General features: G+C 42.1%; 2 protein-coding genes across 2 annotated transcripts in view; both read left to right on the top strand.

The window, feature by feature from the left end:
• The window catches only part of LOC310775420 (NACHT, LRR and PYD domains-containing protein 3-like), an 888839-nt gene that overhangs the window by 32187 nt on the left and 831441 nt on the right, over positions 1-25211 (top strand). The window lies entirely within an intron of this gene.
• Positions 5861-8526, top strand: LOC310774941 (putative nuclease HARBI1; the record flags this gene model as incomplete). The annotated part of the gene is made up of 6 exons (XM_083635031.1): positions 5861-5947; positions 6538-6749; positions 6937-7185; positions 7330-7551; positions 7700-7826; positions 7923-8526. 6 exons carry the CDS (start codon positions 5861-5863, stop codon positions 8154-8156), a joined length of 1131 nt encoding a protein of 376 aa, XP_083491157.1. The 3' UTR covers positions 8157-8526.

Here is a 25211-nt window from a genome sequence, read left to right as displayed (position 1 = left end):
TGTTGAAAGTAAAATAATGTACAGGTTAGCATCTTGAGGCAAATCTGCCACAGAAGTGTCTGATGAGAGGTGTGTGTGTACCTCTTTATCTCCTTTAGATGTGCAACAGCACTACCACATGTGATTGCTGAGACTCTTCACCCATGGCCCGAGGTCGCTGCAGTCCTTGCGATTGGACAGCAGAACTACTTTCTTCTTTATCCCTAAATTCATAAAGGAAATATAAGTAGATAATGAAATTGGAAATCAGAGAAGGCACAGACAGAATACACATCTAGGACAGTGGTTATCTATATACTTTGTATCTACGGCAGTGGTTATATCTATAGGTAGCTTCACTAATGCTTTTCTCTATTACTGCTGGATCTACGTTCCCCCATTACCCGACTACAAAACGCTGCATGAGAAGACCCAGGAGACCCAAATTGCATATGTTGCACTGATATCCCTGACTTTTCCGGGTTATGAAATTGTGAATGAGATAGATAAAAAAAAGTTTGCAGTTAGTGTCGGCTGAGCAGCTGTCAGTTTTCGTATTGCCACTTTATCTCCCATCCCCCTGGAGTACTCTCCTCATACCCCTAGGGTACATGTTACCCCATTTGACAAGCAGTGCTCCATGCCAACCACTGAGGAAAAGAACACGGAGCAAAACAATATGAGTGACAGGGGTTGTGCTCTAACCTTTGGCTGTATGCCATGGATCAAACTCGTGTTGGATGTCTGGATAAGATTCTCTCATCATTTTCCTGATGGATGGATGTCTGTCGGTGGTGACAACGTTTACATTGATCCCTTCATCTAGAAGCCTATCCAGTCCATTCTTGAATCCAATTGGCTCCATCACAACCAAATTTTTTGCCTGGGACACCTGGGGAGGGGGGGGGGGGGGGGGGGGCAAAACAAGAATTAGTGTAGACTGGTAGTAACATTTCAGACAATACTGTTTTTGTTCTGTAATGGTCTAATTCTTATTTTTTACCTGAACCAAATCGAATAGGAGAATCAGATTGGTGCAATCATCCATGAAGGAGTAGGTGGTGTATTTGCAGGAATGGCCTGGGCTATCACTTCTCCCATCCCCACATATATGCACCTCCTCACCGTCCAGAGTCTGACCAACGAGCCTAGCCAAGACAGAGTTCTGCTGCTTCGTGTATGCTGTGTGTATGACTCGAATCAGGTAGCTGGACTGTATATTGTAATAGGTGGTCTCTTTGGGAAGTTGAAGATTCAAAAGAGATGCCCACTCATGAATGTCTGTGAAAGTAGCACCAGTGAATAACGTTGCTGCTGCTGTAAGCAGGTTGTTTTCAGCCATCCCACGTACATTTGGACATGACTCCCATTCCCCGGCGTGGTGATTGATACATGTCCATGTTACTTTTATTCTGCTGCCAGATGTTGTTGTCTCGAGGTCCTGTTCACTCACTTCACCACCACAAATGGTGCACTTTTTGAAGAGTTCCATGAGCTGGGACTCGTTCACGATCCACTTCCTGTCACCCCATCTTCTATGAGGTCCTGGGATGCTCGATGTGCTCGATGTGGATTCCTTGTCAGAGGTGGAGGGGCTAGTGGAGGGCACAAAACTACAGTCGGCAGGATCAGCGGCTGGCTCCGAAGACATACTGATGTCCAAGGCAGATGAGTGTTGACTGATCTCCATCTCATCTAGTGGTTCCATCGCACTTGTTTCCTGCAGTGAACAAACACAAAAACATTTTGTTTATCCACCCACATGTGTTTCAGCACTGGATGTGATCACCTCACTTATCTAATTTGCTGTGAATATATTTTTATTTCTATAAGGTGTAACCATGGCATTTTACTTAGCCCTGGCTAACTGCCAAGTAAATGACTGAAATGTAATGGACTGAGACATTTCATTGTGTTTCATTGTGTTGCATTATGTCAAAGCTGGCAACCACTATTACGGTTCAGGATTATACATTAGTTATGTATACTCACAGGAACGTCTTGACTTGTTCGTCTATCACATGTCGCCATCATTGGGGATAAGGAAGCACTAGCAGTGTGCTGCAAATAGGACAGATGCATATCAAATATTTGGGCATTCATCACACAAACATACATAAGTGACTGAAATGTACTTGAAATGTAAGAAATTATAAGTTTTCTCGTAGTACAGCTACATACTTTACAGCGTATGTACAGCTACATACTCACCGGAAAGAAAAGACTTGTTCTGGCCCTGTGGGTGGCCGTTGATGGAGATGAGGAATCAGAGGCCTGCAGATGAGACAGCCGGATTTCAAATCTTGATGCTTTCATCACAAAGTACAAGACATTACATGATAATATATGAATTAGCCTACCGATTGATTTGACCAACTGGGTGCCAGTGCAAGGTACTTTCCAGATGTTGAGGGCTTTGTGCGTGGCTGTGTCTGTGCCGGACTAATCAGGTTGAGAGTGAGTGGTTGGCCCTCAGCAGCACGGCTTTTCTTTGGGGTTGACTGTGGTACATGTGCAAAAAGGCTGGAAGCACTCTCCACTTCTGGATCCTGTTGGGCGTCACCCACCTCAGCCTGAATAACAAAAGGTGCTAAAAGATTACTCTTCACTACACAAATACAATTCAGAACAGATGAGTCAATAATGCATTCCCTTTCAATGGCATACTAAAACAATGATACCTTATAATATTCATGACAATACAATATATAGAATCCAATGGCACCTGATCACGCTTTTGATTTAAAAAACAAATCATACAATGTGTTTGAGGAAAAAGTCAGCATGTATCAGACGGTTATCCACATAAATATAATATGTACAAATAGCTACAATGTTTACCGGCTGCTGCGTTTTACAACCACTTCATTATAACTTGGGGTAAAAGAAAATTATACTTTTGGGCTCTTTTTTGTGTGGCCATAAACCAGATCATAAATCAACCTAAACTCCAGAGGGAACAACAGCAGGCACTAGTCTTTCTAACAATGGCTTGTAAGGCCGGTCAGCTGACCAGGGCAAACACTTTTCACCATAAAGTTATTTGATTCACAATAATGTCAGATAGTCTTATTCTCCCTGCTTGTCCAGGTGTACACTACTCAAGCCCATCCATTACTGGGCAAAGTTAGGCTATTCATTGGGACTAACACTGCAGTGCAAAGCTTTTGTGTAGGCCTACTAAGTAAAAAGACTCAACCATCGTTGGGGGTTGAGTTGACCCTTCCCCCCCGTGTGTGAAGCGCTTTGAGATTGTAGATAGCCGTTAGAAATGCAATAAATAACGGTAATAACACTTACCACGTCCGCTCTCAATGTGATGACTGACGGGATGGCAGTATACTTCAAAACACTATACTTTTCTCCTTTACGGTCGGTTTTTTCAGTGTAGTCTTCGGGGAGAAAATGGTCTGAGCAAACATGCATCCTGCGTAGGCTGTCCTTGGTTGTGTTGGGATCGATTTTGAGAATAGCGAGCCATTCCTTCAGCCGGTCTGCATTAGTTGTTGGAAGAACGTGAAACTTCACAATTGACCATTTCTTCGCTTTATTGCCGCAACCTTCGACAATACACGTGTAAGGCATTGTTCTCGCAAAACTATCACCTGGGCTAACTCTTTGTTGTCTCAAAAACTTTTATCCTCGACTACTGACACGCAGGCGCAGTGCGCTGTTTACAGTGGTTTCCATGGTGCTTTGAGCATAGGCTTTGAGGTGCTGTGTGAGATCAATGCGCGCAGCGGCCATGTTTAGAAAGAAGTGCCGTCCGTCTATTTTCATTGACAGACAGCGATACCATCGACCTCCATTCTATGACGAAAATTACTAACTTGTAGTTGTAGCTCACTGAATAGTGCATGGATAATGCCCGTAAAGGCAGGGGGTTTATTGGCGATGTGGGGGGGATGTGGGAAATGAGCTAAACTTCAAAAAAAGTGGTGTATCCCTTTAAGGTCTAATCTTATCCTTGCAACTTAACCTGCTGCGGACCAGGTTAAGTGTGAAGCATAAGTTGCTATGGAAATATATGTCGGTAAGAAGTTAACTTGCTTTGTAGTACGGCTAAACCAGGTCTAAACCCAAACTTATCAGGATCAACCTAAATCTTGCTTTGTAGTACAGGCCTCTGTTTCACTTTGCTGCTAACTCAATTAACCAGATAAGTTTGTTGACGATTTGGCACAAGTCCAGGATTTTCTGTTTCACAAAGCCAGTTAACACATTGAGTGCCAGCGACGCCATATGGCGTCATTAGAAATTTACCGTAGGCTGCCAGCGACGCCAAATGGCGTCAATAACTCGAAATTGTTTTTTTGACGGGGGGGTGTCGATCTATGCCTCTTACATCGCCTCTTACAATATGAGAGCTATTGAATGTGTCTAACCTATTTTACAGAACCCTTAGGTGGCGACAGCGCACTCCAGATGAGAGAAAGTGGAGTAAAACACACAGAAGAAGTCGTTGGGGAAAAGGAAATCGCATCGCATCCGTCCGTATGCAGCTGCTTCATTGAAGCATAACGTTAGCTGTGCCCCTGCAGCAGCCAATCTGCTGTCACAATTGAGCACCTCCGTGTCCGCTGCAACAGCCCATTCGCATGATCAGCCGTGGAGTTGTGACAGCATGGGAGCTGGTGACACGCGGCTGTAAAAAAGCTGGATGTAGCGGACTTTTTTTAGTGCTGAGCACACGCAGAGCAAACGCACTCACAGCAGAGCCGAGCAGAGCAGAGAGACACTCCTCCCACAACGGGGGGGGGGGGGGGGGGGGGAGGAGGAGGGGGGGAGGTGGGGCACGCAGGACACTACAGCATACAACAGACCCATTGAAGGAAATTATTTTTGAGGTGTCATTACATCAGAAAATATTAGCAATGAGTCAATGATGTGCTTGAAATGCTTCCTTTCACAAAAGGCTGAATATCTCAGGTTTCTAGAAAAAAATGGCTGTTTTTGGTCAAATCAAGCTATCTTCTCCGGCTCATAACTAAAGAACGGAAAATGGGATCAATAAACTTTTTTTTGCAGGTGATAGAAGAGAGTCTCATCGTTATTTGTGCGTGTTCAGTGTTTACATAGTAATTATTAAAGAAATGATATGACTGTTTTAAAATGCATTGCGGCCTATGTGGCACAGTACAGCACCTTTTGCCCAAGGGCCGTGGCACTCAAAGTGTTAACAAATTTAGCCAGACTTGTTACCAGGGCAACAGAGCCTTAAGCCCAAACCTGTAAAAAGTCAGGTTTAACCCTTGTACCCCAATTACGAATAATCCTCAATTTACTGTTAATCCATCTGATGGACCTTAACGGGAATACTGTACTAATTTATAAATATTAATTACAAATTTTAAATTTTTGACTGTTTATAATTCATTGGTAACTTCTTCCCTAATACCTCATATCAACATTTTAACCCCTCAAATGCCAGTGTACAGTAAGTACAGTAAAAAAAAAAAGTGATTTTTTTTTTTCCTTTCCATAAAGACAAACTGGATTTGGGTCTGATATTATGGGCAGGTTGGGGTGTTTTACAAAAGTCACCACTGCAAGATGCCTAGGGTCTGTCTGTAACGCAAGTGAGCTTCCTATCACCTAGCTACCTAACTAGATACTTTATTAATTAGGTATCAATTTTAATATAGGTGACTGAAAAATAAACTTGTTTCAGACGTCCTGGCGCTTTAAGGTAGCGTCATTTTATCCTTGTCCTGCAGTGGGCAAACTTGAAAGAAGAAGAAGAAGAAGAAGCGACTGCTGGAACGTTCTAGACTGAGATCAAGCTAAGCTAAACCAGTTGTTTTTCGGCAAGACTTTTTTCGTAGTAATGGAAGAAGAACTGCTGTTTCTTTTTATTATTATTTATTATTATTTTGAGGAGATGGCGGAGGAAGAGGCCGAGGAGGACCGTGCCAGGATGGGGAGGTTGAAGCGGTGGGCGGCACTTTTGTCTAGCGAACCAGACCAGGTACAGTAGGCCTGAAGTTAGCAAATTTAGCTCCGTGACTGGACAAAAGACAGTCTACTACATAATTGTGACGTTCTTCCAGTGAAGTAAAATTATGCTCTATTGTCTTGGGCCCAGGGGTTGGCCATTGCAGTAACATAATGGACCAAGAGATTATTTAAAATGTCTCAAAGACACAGAACTAGCGTTAGATGCTATGCTATACCCCACATGACTGATAGCCAGCTAGCCCCGTTGGCTCAGCCAGCCAGCAAGATAGTTTAGAGCAGTCATAATTCATTACGATTTGCAAATACAGATGCACAGATACATACATCAATCAGTTTAATAAATTAGAACACAGATTGCTAAATTGAAGTATTAGGATTTAATACAATTAATGGTTACAGTAATTCACAACATTTAACATTGAGACGGTCAATGGTGAATAGAAATTTAAAATCACTTGACCCTTTTTCATAAGTACACGTAGGAAATAAATGAATGTATGGATATGGTAAATAGATTGGTTGACATAAATGGCTTAAACTTTAAACAGATTTCAAGAGTTTTAAAATGTACACATGACGTGACCCCATCTCCCCCAACAGGAGAACTTGACTACCTACTGCCGTCTGAACATTCATGTGCCACTGCTGCGCCTGTACTTTGATGATGGAGACACACGTCCAGACTTCAGGCTCCACCGAGACGCCATCACAGCCCTCCTACGCATGATGGACCCTCAGAGGCACCATGGCTGGGGACCGGAGCTGGAAGTGCTGGTTTTCCTCTTTTGGTTAGGAGCTGGTACCTCCTACAGGTAAGAATGGGGATAGTTAATTTTTATTAATTACATTTTAGAGACTGCTTAAAGATCTGAATCTTTATTGATACCACTATCGATACTTTTCTATTACTTGGTGGAAAGACGAGACTACAATACATTTTTAACATAACTGGTATTGATTATGTAATGGTCTCAATCTCCATTCCTACCTAACCTGTAGGGTGACATCCAGAGCATTCGATATACCCCGCTCCACAGTCCACCTGTTGGTCCACCGCATGGCGACGGAACTCCTCAATGTGGCCCCTCGTGTCATCCGTTTGCCACAGACAGAGGAGGAGCACAGGGCAGTTGGGGATGGCTTTGCTCACCTGGCCAGGCACCCGGCATTCAGGAATGCCCGTGGGGCAATTGACGGCTGCCATGTGAGAATCAAGGCACCTGGGGAAGAGGACGCACAATGCTACAGGCAAGGCTTAAAGTTCTCAGGCACCATGCCATATTTCAGGCATAGAGCAGTATTACATTAATATAATACTTAATTTAATGCATTGTACACATTTCCTCACAGGCTCACAAATATTTTCTTGTTTTTGATTTTACCCCTGTACAGGAACAGAAAGCTGTACACGTCAATCCAACTCCAGGCAGTGTGTGACAGCAGGGGCCGATACATTGACATTTACGTGGGAACACCGGGGTCAGTGCATGACGCAAGGGTGCTGCGGCGAAGCCCCATCTACCACTCTGCCTACCCTCCCCCTGGCACTTTCCTCCTTGGAGACAGTGGCTACCCCTGTTTGGAGAGACCACTGGCCCTCATCACTCCTTTCAGGTAGGGATGCACGATATATTGGCAATCATATCGTATCGGCCGATGTTAGTCTTTTTTTCTTTTACATATTCATATCGGTCCAATGTTGCAATGTTAATATCGGTTATCGTATCGGCCAAAATGTTCATTGGTGCATCCCTACTTTCAGGAGACCTGTCAGAGGTGCAGAGAAGCTGCGCTTCAACATCCACCACGCCAGGGCTCGCAACATCATAGAGCGAGCCTTTGGAATGATGAAGACCCGGTGGAGAGCCATCTTCCTGCAGGCCCTGGAGGTAATTTAAACTGAGAATGACCGCAGCAAATGAGCAAATTCAAAGAGAAATAATTTATGTACTTATCCTTGAATTAATCTTTGGTTTCCCTCTAAGGTACACTCCACCTTTGTGCCAGATGTCATCATGGCATGCGCCACACTGCACAACATCTGCCTGGGAGTGGGTGACATCATGGAGGAAGAAGATGGGCAAGACCCTGCTGATGATGAGGCTGGGGGCGAGGCACAAGCTGGGGAAATGAATGGGAACGCCCTGCGTGACCATCTATCAACCCAAGTCAGCGCACTCCAGGATGTGGTCGGTGGCCATGAGTACGCACTGCACTGAGCTCAAGCTTATGGTGCGTCTGGGTGTTCTCCCATAATGTTCTCCCGAATCCTGTTGACTAACGTTAGAGTCCGCCGGAAGCCCGACACCGGCAGTTCCCCTCCAAGCAGGGTCTTAACGGAGCACGTTGTCTAGTGTCTTGTGCTGTCAAGTCTGTCTGTGGCGTCAATTGTCCGGGATCCTGTCCTGTAATGTGAAGTAAGTCTTGTGGCATTTCCCCTTACCCCGGTTATATACAAATGAGTTGGCAACCACCCTTTGGCAAATCAACTTTTGTACCATTTGATAATAGTTGTAAAATGATTATTTTTGTTGTTTTGTAAAATTATTCTTGAATTTTTGTAATCTGTTGTACTGTGAATGTAAATATTTTTAGTTTGAGTGTGTTCCACTGTTACCCAGTTTATTTTTGCTACATTTGAAATAAAACAATTTGCTTGTAAAACAATCTTTTGTTTATTTTATTACAAGTAACCTTGAACAACCATTTATAAAAAATCACATTTCATTTAATTTCAGTCAAAACTGGGTTGATTCAACCAACATGAAACAGAGAGAACTTCACTGACAAACAATGCTGATTTATTTTGCACATGATCTCACACATATCTGACAACTGTAACCAATTCTGAATGCATTTATTTAGACAGTTATTGAGAGTTGATTTTGAGTTAAGTTGAGTGATGTCATTAATGACAACACTGCCTCCACAACTTAACACAGATCAACTCTCAATAACTGTCTAAATAAATGCATGCAGAATTGGTTACAGTTGTCAGATATGTGTGAGATCAATCTGCATTGTTTATGAAACAAAATGCAAATGAGAACTTCACTGAAAAACCATGCTGATTTATTTTGCACATGATCTCACAAATGTCTGAAAACTCTAAACAATTTTGCAGGCATTCATTTAGTTTGACAGATTTGAAAGTTAATTTGAGTTCAAGTGAGTGATGTCATTTGTCCATGAATGACTTCACTGCCTCCTCAAATGAACACAGACCAACTCTCAATAAATGTCAACCTAAATGAATGCCTGCAAAACTGTTTGCAGTTTTCAGATGTCTGAGATCATGTGCAAAATAAATCAGCATTGTTCTCCTTTAAACTAGGAGCAGAGAAAGTGGCAGCAAGCAAGCTCAAAGTCAACATAGAATCAAAAGTGGAAAAAGGAGCTTACTGGTTACTTTTTAGGGAGAATATTTAATCCAGAAGTGTTGGTACACAGGTAACCTCAGGTTTATATACAATGTACAACTTCAAATACAATAAGAGACACGGGCAGGAAAAACGCAACGCGTTTCAACCTCACTGGGTCTTCATCAGGCTGAAGGCTGACGAAGACCCAGTGAGGTTGAAACGCGTTGCGTTTTTCCTGCCCGTGTCTCTTATTGTATTTGAAGTTGTACATTGTATGTAAACCTGAGGTTACCTGTGTACCAACACTTCTGGATTAAATATTCTCCTTTAAACTAAAAATAAGTTAGAAAGAAAATGCTCAACGCCTATCCATAAATCTCTCTAGGATAGAGAAGAGTCGGTCGGTTCGCTCTGCCTGATCCCTTCTTCTCTGTTCCTGCCTCTCTCTTTCACGCTCCATCTCCTCCTCAATCAGATCGGCGAGGCGACGCCGCTTCCTCTGTTTTGGGGCTGGGGCCATTTCTTGTGCTCTTTCTGGCTCTCGTGCCTCTCCTTCTCCTCCAGCCGCCGCTGCCTCCTCCTCTCCATCACCTCGCTCCTGTTCAGCTGCTGGCTTTGGCACACCCTCCAAAGGCAACGTGGCCCTAACCACCGCAGGCGTTATTGAATGTTTTTTTCCCAGGGCCTCGTCCATCAGGTTGTACCAAGGCCAGGTGGCCGGTGTACCCTCACCGCGGTCTGTACCACTACCGGTTGGTGGATCTTTCAGTTTCTAGAAGAAACGACAATTGAACAGTGCATAAAGAGCCCTAAAGTGAAAGAATGGATGAATATTACAATGGATATATATAAGATGGAAAGACTAACTGCTGTTATCAATCATAAAGTAGAACAATTTACCTCAAGATGGGAATGCTGGGTTCAATATATAACACCCATTAGGCCAGATTTTATTTTTTTGGATCCAAGATGAATGTACAATGAAAAGTAGACTCCCTGCTCTATATGTTTTGTTTTTTGTTTTTGTTTGTTTGTTTTGTTGCTGCTGTTGCGGCTGTTGTGGTTTTGTCTTTTCTTTTATTTGTCTATAAAAAAATAAAAAATAAATCTATGGCAGTACATATCTACAACGTATACAATGTAAGAATGTATAATAATCTGTCAATAAAAAGTAAAAAAAAAAAAAAAAAAGAACAGTGCATAAAGTAAAATGCAGTAGTGGCCTGTGGCTAACACTCAAGAACAATTAATACCTTGTACTGGGTCTTCAAGTTGTCCCATTTTTTGGGGGCAGATTTGAAGTCCACTTTCCCCTCCAGCCCAATATCAGCTAGTAGTTGACTGCAAAACACACACATACACAAAACACACAGGATTTGTGGGCTGTGTCCATTTGTGACAGCATCAGTGATTCAATATTTCCCACCTGGCAACACTGGTATGAAAACTGGGCATATGAACCTCTATGAAATGGAGGCGTTTAAATTAGTGATTTGTTCATCTCAAATGTTTTCATGGCACAGGGACCCATATGGGGAGATGTTTGATGTTGATTTAGCACTGAATTGTAGAACTGTCTACACTGGGGAGACAACTCGGTGAGTGTGAAATCTAGATTAGACTACTCATCTTTATATATCGTCTGATTGGGATATTTGGTTACTTAAATTTGAGTGAAATCAAGCTAACCCCCCCCCGCCAAATCAACCCACAGCAAAAGCCAGAGCATAATAAGCTGTGTTGTTCAATGTTGGTGTGTAACTTACTTCCATCCATTGATAGCCGAATTCCTGTCCCCTGTAAAAAGCTTCTTGAGCCGCATCCTGGCCTTAATCAGCTTTGCTGTATCCTGTTTTGTCCCTATAAAATAAATCAGTTGCCACGGTGTAATTTATTTAGACAGTGAGCAGAGCTGAAGCCAAAGGAGCTAACGTCATCATCAGCTAATGAATGCATAACGTTACCTAGCGTATTTCTTATCGATAACGTTACACATTCAACCAACAAATGTGTGCTTAAGTAATGGCTGGTTAAAAACGAACTTCACTTACACTTGAAGGTGAACGCAGGCCTGGGAGGGGAGGCTGGCAAGCAAGACTAGCCATGTTGCTAGTACCTGGCTCTGTGTTGCTGTCCATGGCAGAGCACTGGTCATGAAGTTCTTTGTACTCCTGGTGCAGGCGCGCGCACGGAGCGGGTAAAACGCTAGCCACCTAACTAGTGGCTGCTGTCCAGAACACCGTCAGCTAAGATGCTTCCTACTATTCTTCAAACGTGACTTTCCTGACACCGTACAAACAACTGACCGCACTGAAATGAAGTAATGGTTTACGCTATTGACTATTCTAAAATAAAAATGAAAAGAAAGCGATGATGCTTGTTATTTAGCGAATGGGCGTTTCACTTTTTCTGTTGCGGGAGGTTTTGTGGGGGCGGCCATTGGAGGAAGTTTGTGGGGAGAGCTTCATTCTTCTTCGTGGATTGCAAGGGGCGCAAGGTATCATGGGATACCCTAACCCACCAAAGTGTGCATGGTATGGTTCCTCAAAAATTATCAAAAATTATCCATAACTAGGTACCTAAAAAGGTTGCAAATTCAGTGAACTTATGTATCAAACTGGTTTCAGACAGCCTAATTACAACTTATTACCTAGAAATGCCACCTATAAAGATCGTTCACTTGCGTTACAGACAGAACCCTAGTGTCAAAGATTGGCAGGAATGATGTCACAATACCTATGACATCACTAGCCTATGACATCATCAGTGATGTCATGAGATGATTTTTGGTCAATAATATGTCACTGGTGACATTACTGATGATTTCACAGACATTGTGACATTATCAGTGGGTTTTTGTATTTTTTGTGATTTTTTGTAAAAATAATATTTTTTCATATTTTGAGCCAAAAATCCAAAAAGCGCATGTTTTGGACTTCCAGCCATTTTCCCCATTACACACAAACGAGCTTTAGTCCAGCATCCATCCTGGTCTAAAGGCTTCAAATCAGTAGTGTGGACTGTCAAATTCAGTTTTCTAATATTTTCCCATCTTTGGCATAGGAATCAGTTTTTTTTACATTTCATGTAAACTGTATGGAATTGATTGCTATGCCAAAACTGGGGGAATATGGGGAAATTGCCAAACACAGTAGAAACTACAATTTTAACCGCTTGAGTCAAGGTGAGATGTGTAACATCAAGGAAATAATGATTTTTTGAAAAATTAGCTGGGAGTCAAAAAACAAATGTTCTTTTTGTGCAAAATTAACATTGAAACCAATGGGACAACTATGCAATGGACTTTGAGACCATGTAACTCCCCCAAATTTTCTACCAACTCCAAGGTTAGATATTAAGGTCAAATTTCAAGGTATTTGGTCCAGGATGCACACTGAAACAAATGAAATAAATTAATTTTGTTAAAATTTGCTGGGATTACCAATAGAGTGTTTTCAATGGAAGTCAATGGGTCCATCAGATGGACTAACAGTAAATTGAGGAGTACTTTTGAAACAAGGTCTTAGGATCGTAGAAAGATGATAGATATGATTGATTTTTGTCAAATACCCCCAAAAAAATACCTAGCCTTAATTTCAGACCATTTAAGCAAAAAATGTTGAAACGGCCAACGCGACTGTAGGAAATATCCATCAGATGGATTAGTAGGGTACAAGGGTAATAATAATAATAATAATAATAATAATAATAATAATAATAATAATAATAAACTTGATTTGTATAGCACCTTTCATAACATAAGATGTAGCTCAAGGTGTTTTACAGTAAAAATCATGTAAAAAAACAAGAACAGTAACGGTAATACAAAAATAAAAACAACAGAAGACAACAGAATGGTGCTAAATATGGATAAAAACAAGGAAGAAAAGACAATATGAGACCATAAAAAGCAAGCTAAAAATAAAATGCAGTTGAAAGCAAGGGAGTAAAAAAGACAATCAACAGAAGGTGCTTCTCTAATATGCGCGGGCAGGCCGTTCCAGGCAGTGGGTGCAGAAAAGCTGAATGCTGCTTCACCTTTTACCACTAACTTTTGGGATGTCAGCAGAAGACCTGAGGGAGCGACTTGGGTTATACTCAGACAGGCAGTCACAAAGATAGGAGGGAGCTAAACCATGTAATGCTTTAAAAACAAGCAAAATCATTTTAAAATCAATCCTCAACGCTATGGGAAGCCAGTGCAAAGCTGCAAGAACTGGCGAGATATGATCCCGCATTTTAGTTTGAGTTAAAATTCTAGCAGCTGCATTTTGCACTCGCTGCAGCCTGTCAGTGCTTGTTTTGGGGAAGACCAGACAGAAGAGCATTACAGTAGTCAAGACGTGACAAAACAAAAGCATGTGTCAATTTCTTGGCGTCTTCAAGAGAGAGGAAGGGTCTAACTCTGGCAGTATTTCTGAAGTGGAAGAAGGCAACCTTTGTGACATTGTTTATGAGATTTGAAGTTCAGCTCAGAGTCAATAAGAACACCCAGGTTTTTTACTACATCCTTATTCTGAGTTGCCAGACTTCCCAGTCTTCTTGAGATTAGCTCTCTCTGAGTGCTAGTTCCAATGATCAATATCTCTGTCTTGTCTTCATTTAATTTAAGATTTTTTTTTATCCATCCATTGTTTACTGGAGGAGAGACAGTTTGAACATATTGAAGGCAGAAATCACAGCCAACAGCAGAACTGAATGCAGCATTTATGAGAGTGCTTCTTCAATTGGTGGAGCGTCGTTATAAGGAGCATTTAGAAGAAAATGTGCTTTTACACATAGACAAGATCCTTCAGTGACGCAAACAATGATCTTTTTTAACGCTTACATTTAGAGATGCACCGATCGATCGGCACGTGACCGGAAATGGACGATGAAATGGACGATGAAATGGACGATGAATGACAATGAATCAATTTAGTCCTAAGTGAATTATTGACCTGCAGTAATGAATCTGATCGGCCCCAACCGGTGACCTGCATTCAGTCAGTCAGTCTACATATCCGATTCTGTGTGCCAGACGGCTCCCCCCCTTTTTTCACGTAACGTGCGCGCACCCCAAAGCAGCAACAAGACAGATGGGCTGCAGCCAAAAGGAAGCAGCCACCACACACACGCCAGCATCTCAGTGTGGACATTGTTCATCACCATCAGTGAAGAAAACACAAAGCTCGCAATTTGTCACACATGCAAGTTGAAAATAAGCTGCGGAGGAACAACTGGTCTGGCCGAGTCCCGCTCAGCTGGAGCAGCTCGTTCACCTCTCTCTTCTCCCTCGGTGCAGCAAAGCCGGCTTGGCGAGGTGAATGTGAACATGGATGGAGCCCTGTGTCCAGTATACAGAAGAGGACTACGCCTATTTGTTTTATTGACCTGCAGTAATGAATCAATTTAGTCCTAAGTGAATTATTGACCTGCAGTAATGAATCAATTTAGTCCTAAGTGAATTATTGACCTGCAGTAATGAATCAATTTAGTCCTAAGTGAATTATTGACCTGCAGTAATGAATCAATTTAGTCCTAAGTGAAGTATTGACCTGCAGTAATGAATCAATTTAGTCCTAAGTGAATTATTGACCTGCAGTAATGAATCAATTTAGTCCTAAGTGAATTATTGACCTGCAGTAATGAATCAATTTAGTCCTAAGTGAATTATTGACCTGCAGTAATGAATCAATTTAGTTCTAAGTGAATTATTGACCTGCAGTAATGAATCAATTTAGTCCTAAGTGAATTATTGAGCTGCAGTAATGAATCAATTTAGTCCTAAGTGAATTATTGACCTGCAGTAATGAATCAATTTACTGCAGGTAAATTATTGACCTGCAGTAATGAATCAATTTAGTCCTAAGTGAATTATTGACCTGCAGTAATGAATCGGACGACACATCACAAACTCTCTCATAACCTTCAAGCGATACTGAGAGCAAAAGTCACAATTCTGATGCAAACAATAATGTCCACTTACAATAAATCAGGCCCATATTATGAATAGCCCTGGATCTAAAATAAAAAATAAATACAAATCTGCAGCTAATATTACTGTCATTCAAAGGCTGTTGCGGGCTTCACCTCTGGTCTTCATTAAACTCTTTGGGCTCTATCTTTGCAACGGCTTAAAAACTGCGCTTAGCGCCAGGCGCAGCGCAGATTAGTGGGTGTGGACCAGCGCACTCGATATTTTGGTGTCAGCGCTACACGCGGCCTTAAGCATTATAACCATGCCTTTTAAGCGTAAAATTATGCACAACCTGCTCATTGGAGAAGTGCAGTAAACGAATCACCTTCCCTTTTAAGCTCCAATTGCGATCCATTCCGGTCAGAAAAGCCGACCAAAGCGCTCTGAGCTCCGCCCCTCCCTTTCATCCCTGTCTGTCTTCATATATATTATTCCATATTATTATGCTTCTCAAACCAATCTAACTGCAGTTTAAATACTGCAAGCATGTAAATACGCTACACTATAGCAAGATCAAAGTGAAAAGAATCTTCTAAACGGATTGGCTAGAAAAATATAGCCTATCCCTATGTCATGATGAGATTAGATTGGTGAAAGTTTGTCCAGATTAGAATGATATCGTTTTCTCTCGCTACCTTTTCTTCTCCAGTGCTGCAGGTGATGCACATAAATATAGCCTACGTTATGTAAAGTCATTGCATAAATGTGTTTTTATTTTAAAAGTAAATGTGAAGTAAGAAGTCTTATTGGAGCGGACATCACAGTAGAACCGTGTTATGGCTGTCACTCATCTAAATCACGTTATACCACCTGGATTATATGTTTCACATAGTGTTGTGTTTGGATTTCTATGTTTTATTTTGGCCAATATTGAATTGTTCGAGAATTGCATGTTGTGTGAACATAAACATTATTTCTATCTACCACTTTAGGCTGATTTGGTTGATATTTCTTGTCGAAATGTATTAGCCTCAATGCATGCTGGGAGATTTCACATGTGGCTCAACAGCCTCTGAATGACAGGGGCTCAAAATTAGATATAACAACTTTTTTTCCATCGGTCTTTGTGCCTGTCTGACGCGAGAGAGAGAGGGAGAGAGAGAGATAGAGATGCGCGAGAGAGGGAGAGAGAGAGAGAGAGAGAGAGAGAGGGGGAGAGAGTGTGAGATCGGCAGAGGAGAGCTGTGTGTAAATAGGCACAGTAATATCCGCGGCGCACTGAATAAGGCCTGGTTTTGAAAAGCGCTAGGCGCTAAATTAACGCCAGGGGGGAGGATATCGTTAGGCCGGTATTTAAGGCCGAAACGCCCATTCTGGCCTATTCTGGCACTGCACCACGCCTCTTTGGCGTAAAGCGCATTTCGGGGCCTAAAATCATGTTGCTATCTTCCCGGGCAGGCGCAAGGCACGTTTTTTGCCTTTAACGCCAGTTTTTGCGCCTAAGGCCCATAGGGGGCTATATCTCCGCCCACAGTGGAAATACCAGAAACAGTATGCCGCCATTACTGTCTCCCCACATGTCCGTAAAAACAGTTTAGAAACCACAATGGCTGGGTTTCCCAAAAGCTTCTTTGCGCTAAGAAGCTAATTCAACCCTTCTTAAGGCCCCCTTAAGAAGCAAACGCGTTTCCCAATTGCTTCTTTACGAAGGCATGCGTTTCCCAAAAGCTTCTTAGCGCTAAGAAGCTTCTTTGACCCTTCTTAAGGCTCCCGTAAGAAGCCAACGAAGCCAACGCGTTTCCCGATTGCTTCTTAGCCTAAAATTATCTTCCAATTATCCTCTGTTAAGAAGGCTGCGTTTCCCAAAAGCTTCTTAGCGCTAAGATGATCTTTCGTTAAGAAGGTTTTGTAAGAAGGGTCTGGAGCCTTCTTAACACCTTCTTAATGACAAAACACTGGCAGATCCAGCCGCGTCAGGCAAAAGGAGATACTTGTGTCCACTGTTCCTCTTGTGTTTTTCCCTTTTTCCTTTCTTTCATGTACCCTTTAGTGTTTAAAATTAGGGAACACTTGAAAATCTTCCCTGTATGTATGGTTACTTGTGTTTTAAATGTTTTACCGTAGGCTATATTCCTCTAATCAGAATGGATTCCTTTTATAATGTTGTGGATTTATATAGCACCTTTCACAGAACCCAAGGTCGCTTAAATTCTGTAGTGTTTCTCTGTTTTGTTGTATGCTGTGTATATAAAGCAATTTGAACTGCAGTCCATGTCTGAAATAAATAATGTTTAATAAAGTTTAACATGACCATGATTAGGTGTTAACAGTGTTTCTCAACCACTGAGTCGTGGCCCACTGCTGGGCTCAGAGTGCCATCAAGTGAGCCGCTCCAGTTAAGATGCTTCTTAAGAGCCTTCTATTTTTTTTATTTTTCTCGACTGTTAAGAAGGCGTTTGGGAAACACTTCTTTGGAGCCTTCTTAACTACTTAAGAAGCTTCTTAACTCCTTAAGAAGCTTCTTAACTCTTAAGAAGCTTCTTTGTTGGGAAACTCAGCCAATATTGTTATAATATCAACATATCAACAACCGGCCAACAGATATCAAAGCTGCTGGGCTTTATGGAAAGAGTGTGACTGGTTAACAGTTATTTCAAACTGGTCATTCAGTGTTGTTTTATGCCCACATAATTAACATACAGTAGCTAACAGCTGCAGTAGCTAACGCCAGAGGCGGATAGCTATTGTATTACTGTATTATCTGTAATATCATAGTCAGACGTCATTCTTATGTCTGACCTGATTTATTTTTTTTACTTTGAGCACAAAATAAAGTTATCTATCTACCTATCTATCTATCTATCTATCTATCTATCTATCTATCTATCTATCTATCTATCTATCTACCTATCTATCTATCTATCTATCTATCTATCTACCTATCTATCTATCTATCTATCTATCTATCATCATCATCATCATCATCAATATATAAATGGGAGCTAGGGCTCTCTCTAGGGTCTGTCTATTTTTCTGTCTGTCCCACTGATGACATCATCAGTGCTGTCATAAATCCCACTGTGACATCATCCGTGATGTCATAAACCACTGATGACATCAGTCCCACTGATGATGTCATCAGTGACTGAGGAAGCTCACGAGAGAGACTGAGGGAGAGGGAGAGAGAGGAGAGAGGGGAAGAGAGAGAGAGGAGAGAGACTGAGGGAGCGCCAATGTTTGTTTGTCTGTCCCACTGATGACATCATCAGTGATGTCATAAATTCAGTCACGCGCACACACACACAAATTATGTCATCAGTGATGTCATAAATTGTGACATCATCAGTGATGTCAGATGCATTGTGACAGCACACACACACACACACACACACACAAGAGACAGACACATACACACACAAAGTCCCATTAATGATGTCAACAGTGATGGCGATAGCGAGCCCACGCAGCGGGCGAGCTATTAATGCTATATAGGCTGTGAAAAATGCAATATCTTTTCATTCAGATAAATTGAGCTGAGAGGTCAAGGGGCCCCTTTGAAATAGTTTTCCCTCGCCAAAGTTTTCCCTATGTTTGGAGCATTATTTAAATTTTACACAGCATGCTTTGTAGCAATGTAGCAATATCTATCAAATATGTAAAGCAGTTATGCACTTTATTTTCCCTTTCTTGACAGTTTGGCATGCCGATTCGTTTTTGTTAGTTTCAGTTTTGTGGTGAGTTTTGTTCTTATTGTGGTTTAGGCTACATATTTTGTACATGGCTCAAAGCACATTATTTTCTTTAATTGACTTTTTATTTAATTAAAACAATCATTTTTTACATCTTGAAAATATGTGGTTCGGCTTGCAAAAGTTCCAGTTTCAGAGCCGCATTTAAATGTGAAATAAATACACAATTTAACTTTGAAACAACAGTATTTATTGTGTTTATTGTGTATGGATGTTTCTGATGTGCTATGGCGCAGTATATATGCCTCACGTTTTCCTGGCACAGCCACGATACGAAAGTTTTCCCTAGCAATTTGTAACATTTATACAGGCTAGAGAAGCATCTGTCGGCCACGTAGTGATATAACACTTATTATTTCGTTTTATTTTTTCTTCGCCCATTATGCTTGCGGTGCACTGTTTCAGCACCATGGAGCTGTCAGGTAATTTTGATTAGGGCGATCACTAACTATGAGTGTTCCTCCGCATGTTCTGTTTTGATCTAAAACAGTTAAAAACACGCACATCCAAGTCGCATCCGACAGGTGCAGAGGAAATTAACTATATATTTGTATGTGTTATTTTTCCATTTATATGACTGGATTGTGATAGAAAAAAAGGTCAAACTGTTTTACACCGGCTGTCTGTTTTAGCTTGCGGGTCTTATTTATCAAATACAATAGCCTAATACCAAACTCAAAAACACATTAACTGTAGGCTAAATTCTAACTTCATAAAATGAACGGAACGGATACCCTAATATGACAACGAAAATATATAGGCAACGAAAACAAATAGGCCTGCTTTAATAATTAATAATTAATTAATGGCTTTCTTTAGCGGAGAAATCACCTCCACCTACAGCTAATAGGTGGCGGCCAGCAGTTTCTCACCAGTTCTTACTTAGTCTATACTTTCCCTGCGGCTAGGCTATATCAAGCGAAATTAAACAATATATTTGAATGGCTTTACAGAACTTGTGCATGGCTGTGGGTTATATAGGCAGAGGCGATTTGTGCTGCGTGAATGTTGCAAATATTGATCTCTCTCTCTCTCTCTCTCTCTCTCTCTCTCTCTCTCTCTCTCTCTCTGAAAAATGTAGGCTAATATGTTGCTGCTGCTGCTGCCGCTGCGCAGTCACCAACTTATAATTTATTTTTACTGTCAGACTCGAATGTGTGCATATATCTGAGCCTATTAGACTCGAGCTTTCCCTCATGCAGTCTTTCAATGAAGTCTCACAACCTCGAGATATTGCTGTTTGCACTCGCCGACTCACCCCGCATATGAGCGGGTGTGTGTGTGTGTGTGTGTGTGTGTCTATAAATAAATAGAATAGGACACACACACACACACACACACACACACACACACACACACACACACACACACACACACACACACAGAGAGAGAGCGAGAGAGAGAGAAGCAGAGAGACCACCGGGGAATATAGGCTACTGTCCTTCAATTTATTTTCTTTTTATATTATGATAATAATAGTAGCCTATAGTGTGTGCGTGTGTGGGGGGGGGGGGGGGGGAAGGGTGAACGAAGCCACGTCTGTGTAGCCTATGTACTGTATGTGGTTTTCAGAGGGCATTGTGAACTGCTGTGAGCTTGCGGGCATATAGGCTATGTTGGCGAACCTAAACTGTTGGAATGGGGGTACTAAAATGTGTCGTAATAGAGGCATGTCGTAATAGAGGCATGTCGTAATAGGGGGATGTCGTAATAGAGGATTGTCGTAATAGGGGTATGTCGGAATGGAGGTTGCCCCCCCCCGGACAGGACGTGAAAAGAGGACATGTCCGGGCAAAAGAGGACGTATGGTCACCCTATCTCACACACTCTCTCTCTCTCTCTCTCTCTCTCTCTCTCTCTCTCTCTCTCTCTCTCTCTCTCTCTCTCTCTCTCTCTCTCTCTCTCTCTCTCTCTCTCTCTCTCCCTCTTTCTCTCCCGCGCTGCGCGCTCACGCACACTCGCTCACTCTCATGTCTTCACTCTTCACTCTTCCGTCATTCCTCTGTGTTTACAGGTCAGTACACTGTGAAAATCATGAGAATAACAACCTCCTAAAGCTCAACTTTAAGTAGCGCGAGTGTGATGACTTTGTTAGTTTATCTGTTTGTTTCTGCATCCGGTTTAAAAGGGGAAATCTCCGCGAGACTTCACATGTTGAGACACGCTTGGTCCACTGTAAAAAATGGTGATTGACATGTTTTGAGCAGAGCACAATAGTAACATGTGTATTTATATTATACAGCTGTAGTTTCAATGTTTTGTCCCTGCACACCTGACATCTGTTGTAAAGAAGGTTTATCTCTGTTGACGTGTTTCAAAGTTTAATTCACTACATGCATCTAGGGTGACCAGACGTCCCCGATTTCGGTGCTCTGTCCCCGGCTGGAGCTGTCCCCGAAAATGTCCCCGATTTTGGCCACAAAGTCAAATAATAATACTGGCAAGAAACTCGATAACAAAGCATTTGCGGCACCACAAAAGCCCGTTGTGCTTGTGCACGTTGTGCAAAGTGCTGCCTGTGTGTGACAGAGTAGATCACAGAGTAGATGTTCTCCCTCTGCCCGTGCCGTGGTTTTCCCAGGACCCAGCCGCCCGCAACCGAAGCCCCAGAGGTGGCGAACGAGAGGCGGCGTCTGCTTGCTGCTTTTGCTACTGTCCTTGTTTACCGGACCCCATTCAGCGGGTTATCCATCCCAGTTGTTTTGAATAGTTAAAAGTACAGTAAAACTATCTGGTAAGTAAGTGCAGTAAAACGTTTTTGCAGAGAAGTCAGTAACGTTTTTATGTACACCAAACTCCATTGAAAAAAATGTCAATTTTTAACATGATTGGCGATGGATCATTGTTATCTAGTCATTAGCCTACTGTTCCCTAAATTGGCCTTCAGCCATCAAAACTTTGATAACCCCTGGTTTAAATTAACACAATAGGTCATATTTATCTCTAGATTACAATTTTAATCATTAAAATTGCCTTTTAGTATTAACATGATTTTTTAAATTATTTTGTCAGCATTTAATATTAAATTAGCAGTTAATATGGTCATGTGGCCATTGAATACTTGAAACTGGTGAGCGACACCCTAAACTCAAGGAAAGTGTTTACTGAGGTAATAAATCACTACTGTAATGTTTTTGTTTTGTGGAAATAAATTATCCACCAGTTGGTGAGGTCAAAGAGAGAAGTTGTCCCTCTCTATGTTCCTGCCACTCTACACAATACACCAGTAGCCTATTTCTCATACCAAGGCTGTCTTATTTGTGGTAAAATGTGCCAGATAACTAGTAGGGCCTAACCATTAGTAACCACTGCTTCTTTTTCAATTGTTTCAAAATCACAAAGTTCTTCATAGATCTAGCCTCTTAATTTTGCTCTCAAAGTGCACCAGATTTATACATTTTACTGTAAAATGTACACAATTTTCTAAAAGCCGGGGGGGGACAGCCCCCCCTGGGCCCCCCTAGCAGACCACAAAATGTCCCCGATTTTCATTTGGGAAATCTGGTCACCTTAATCTAGTAACACTTTAAGCTGCTAATTCTCCATTTTGAGTTTGGATCAAACCTACACTGTAAAATGTTTATTTCGAAAATATTTCAAGTTAAATAACATTCTCGATGTGTCCATGTGGAATGTAGGCCTATTAGTACACACACACACACACACACACACACACACACACACACACACACACACACACACACACACACACACACACACACACACACACACACACACACACACACACACACACACGATTTCTCTCTGTCTCTCACTCTCTCACACACACCCACACACACACACACACACACACACACACACACACACCGTTTCTCTCTCTCTCTCTCTCACACACACACACACACACACACACACACACACACATACACAATGTAAAATGTTTATTTCGAAAATATTTCAAGTTAAATAACATTCTCGATGTGTCCAGGTGGAATGTAGGCCTATTAGTACACACACACACACACACACACACACACACACACACACACACACACACACACACACACACACACACACACACACACACACACACACCGTTTCTCTCTCTCTCTCTCTCTCTCTCTCACACACACACACACACACACACACACACACACACACACACACACACACATACACACACACACACACACACACACACACCTCTTCTTTGTAATGATTGTGGATTGTTTAAGTCGTATGTGAAACAGGACTCAGGTGTTTTAGACCAGAACCTGTTTCTATCAAACTCCCTGTATGTGTTTGATGCTGCTGAACCAACACAATGAATGTCCATGTGTGGACAATAAAGACATTCTGTTCTATTCTATTCTGTTCTGTTCTGTTCTGTTCTGTTCTGTTCTGTTCTGTTCTATTCTATTCTATTCTATTCTATTCTATTCTGTTCTATTCTATTCTGTTCTATTCTAATCTGTTCTAAGCTGCTGCTGTGTTGTGTCTTGTTGTCTCATCAGATGCCTGTGAACTCACACTGGACCCAAACACAGCACACAGAAACCTCCTCCTGTCTGAAGACAACAGAAAGGTGACGAGGGTGGAAGAGCATCAGTCATATCCTGATCACCCAGAGAGATTTGAAGGCATGTCTCAGCTGCTGTGTAGAGATGGTCTGACTGGTCGCTGTTACTGGGAGGTGGAGAGTGAAGGAGAGGTTGGTATAGGAGTGACTTACAGAGGAATCAGAAGGATTGGACATAATGAAAAGTCCTGGTGTCTGTGGTGCTGTGATGATCATTACGAGGCCTGGCACAATAAGAAAGCAACAGGCATATCTTTCCCCTCCCCCTCTAACAGAGTAGCAGTGTATCTGGACTGGCCTGCTGGCTCTCTGTCCTTCTACAGAGTTTCCTCTGACACACTGATGCACCTCCACACCTTCACCTCCACCTTCACTGAACCACTTTACCCTGGGTTTGGGTTTAACCCTGATACCTCAGTGTCTCTGCGTCAGATAGAGGAGTGAGAGAGAAACACTGTGACCAAACACAGCTGCTGACATGATGCTTCACTCTGTACAGGATCACACACACGCACACACACACACACACACACACACACACACACACACACACACACACACACACACACACACACAGTCTATCTCTCACACTCACACTGTGGTCATATTTAGGGTTATTTTTCATTAGGCTATGTCAGAGCCGTGTAGATAGAAGAGTCCTAACATCTCCATTCACTCCAATGGACCAGTTTTTTACTCTCAAGAGTTCCAGGAAGTAAGGTCCTGGATTAAGCAGCACTGTCGATTTGCAGCAAAATAGACAGTTTGTGTTGTACTCTGAAAGGGTTTTTTTCCCCATTGAATCAAATTGTACATTATCAGCTTTATTTTAGCATGCAAACATAGCGCGAGACCCATTCCTGGCTGTTCATTGGCTAATGAGTCTCGCATTTTGGTCCTCCGCTGACGCCACTCTCTCTCTAGAGGACACTAGGCTATGTGTTTGCTATATGAGTCAGGAGCCAGCAGGTGATTGGCTGGTTTTGATAGATGTGTGATGGAGCTAGCGGGTGATTGGCTGGTTTTGATAGATGTGTCATGGAGCTAGCGGGTGATTGGCTGGTTTTGATGTGTCAGGAGCCAGCAGGTGATTGGCTGGTTTTGATAGATGTGTCAGGAGCCGCCAGCAGGTGATTGGCTGGTTTTGATAGATGTGTCAGGAGCCAGCAGGTGATTAGCTGGTTTTTATAGATGTGTCAGGAGCCAGCAGGTGATTGGCTGGTTTTGATAGATGAGTCAGGAGCCAGCAGGTGATTGGCTGGTTTTGATAGATGAGTCAGGAGCCAGCAGGTGATTGGCTGGTTTTGATAGATGAGTCAGGAGGCAGCAGGTGATTGGCTGGTTTTGGGGAGGCCCAGCCCTTAAAAGAGAGCTGAGAGTATGCAGACGCTGGTGCACACAGGGGTCATCTCCCATCCTCCTCTCCTCCCAAACGACCACCACTTCACACCTGTTCTCTATCATTATGTTATTCTTTGTATATTGTTATTATAAATGATGCAGGAATGAAAACATGTTCACTTCATCATGTTCACATAAATCATCTGTTTTATAGTTTGTATTCATGTTGCAGCTGTAGGAGTAGCTGTCATTTCTGTGTCACTTTGTCTCCTGTGTTGTTAGGTAGGAATGTAACAGACTGTCTTTTGCTTTTCTTTATTTTTAGGAAGGTCAGATTTAAACTCTTAGGTAGAATTGTTGGCACTGGCCTCCTCTGAAGCTAA

Source organism: Poromitra crassiceps, assembly GCF_964638095.1.
Source record: "Poromitra crassiceps genome assembly, chromosome: 4".
Lineage (NCBI taxonomy): Eukaryota > Metazoa > Chordata > Actinopteri > Beryciformes > Melamphaidae > Poromitra > Poromitra crassiceps.
The sequence above is the reverse complement of the archived record's forward strand: the minus strand, read 5'-3'. Positions and strand labels throughout refer to the sequence as shown.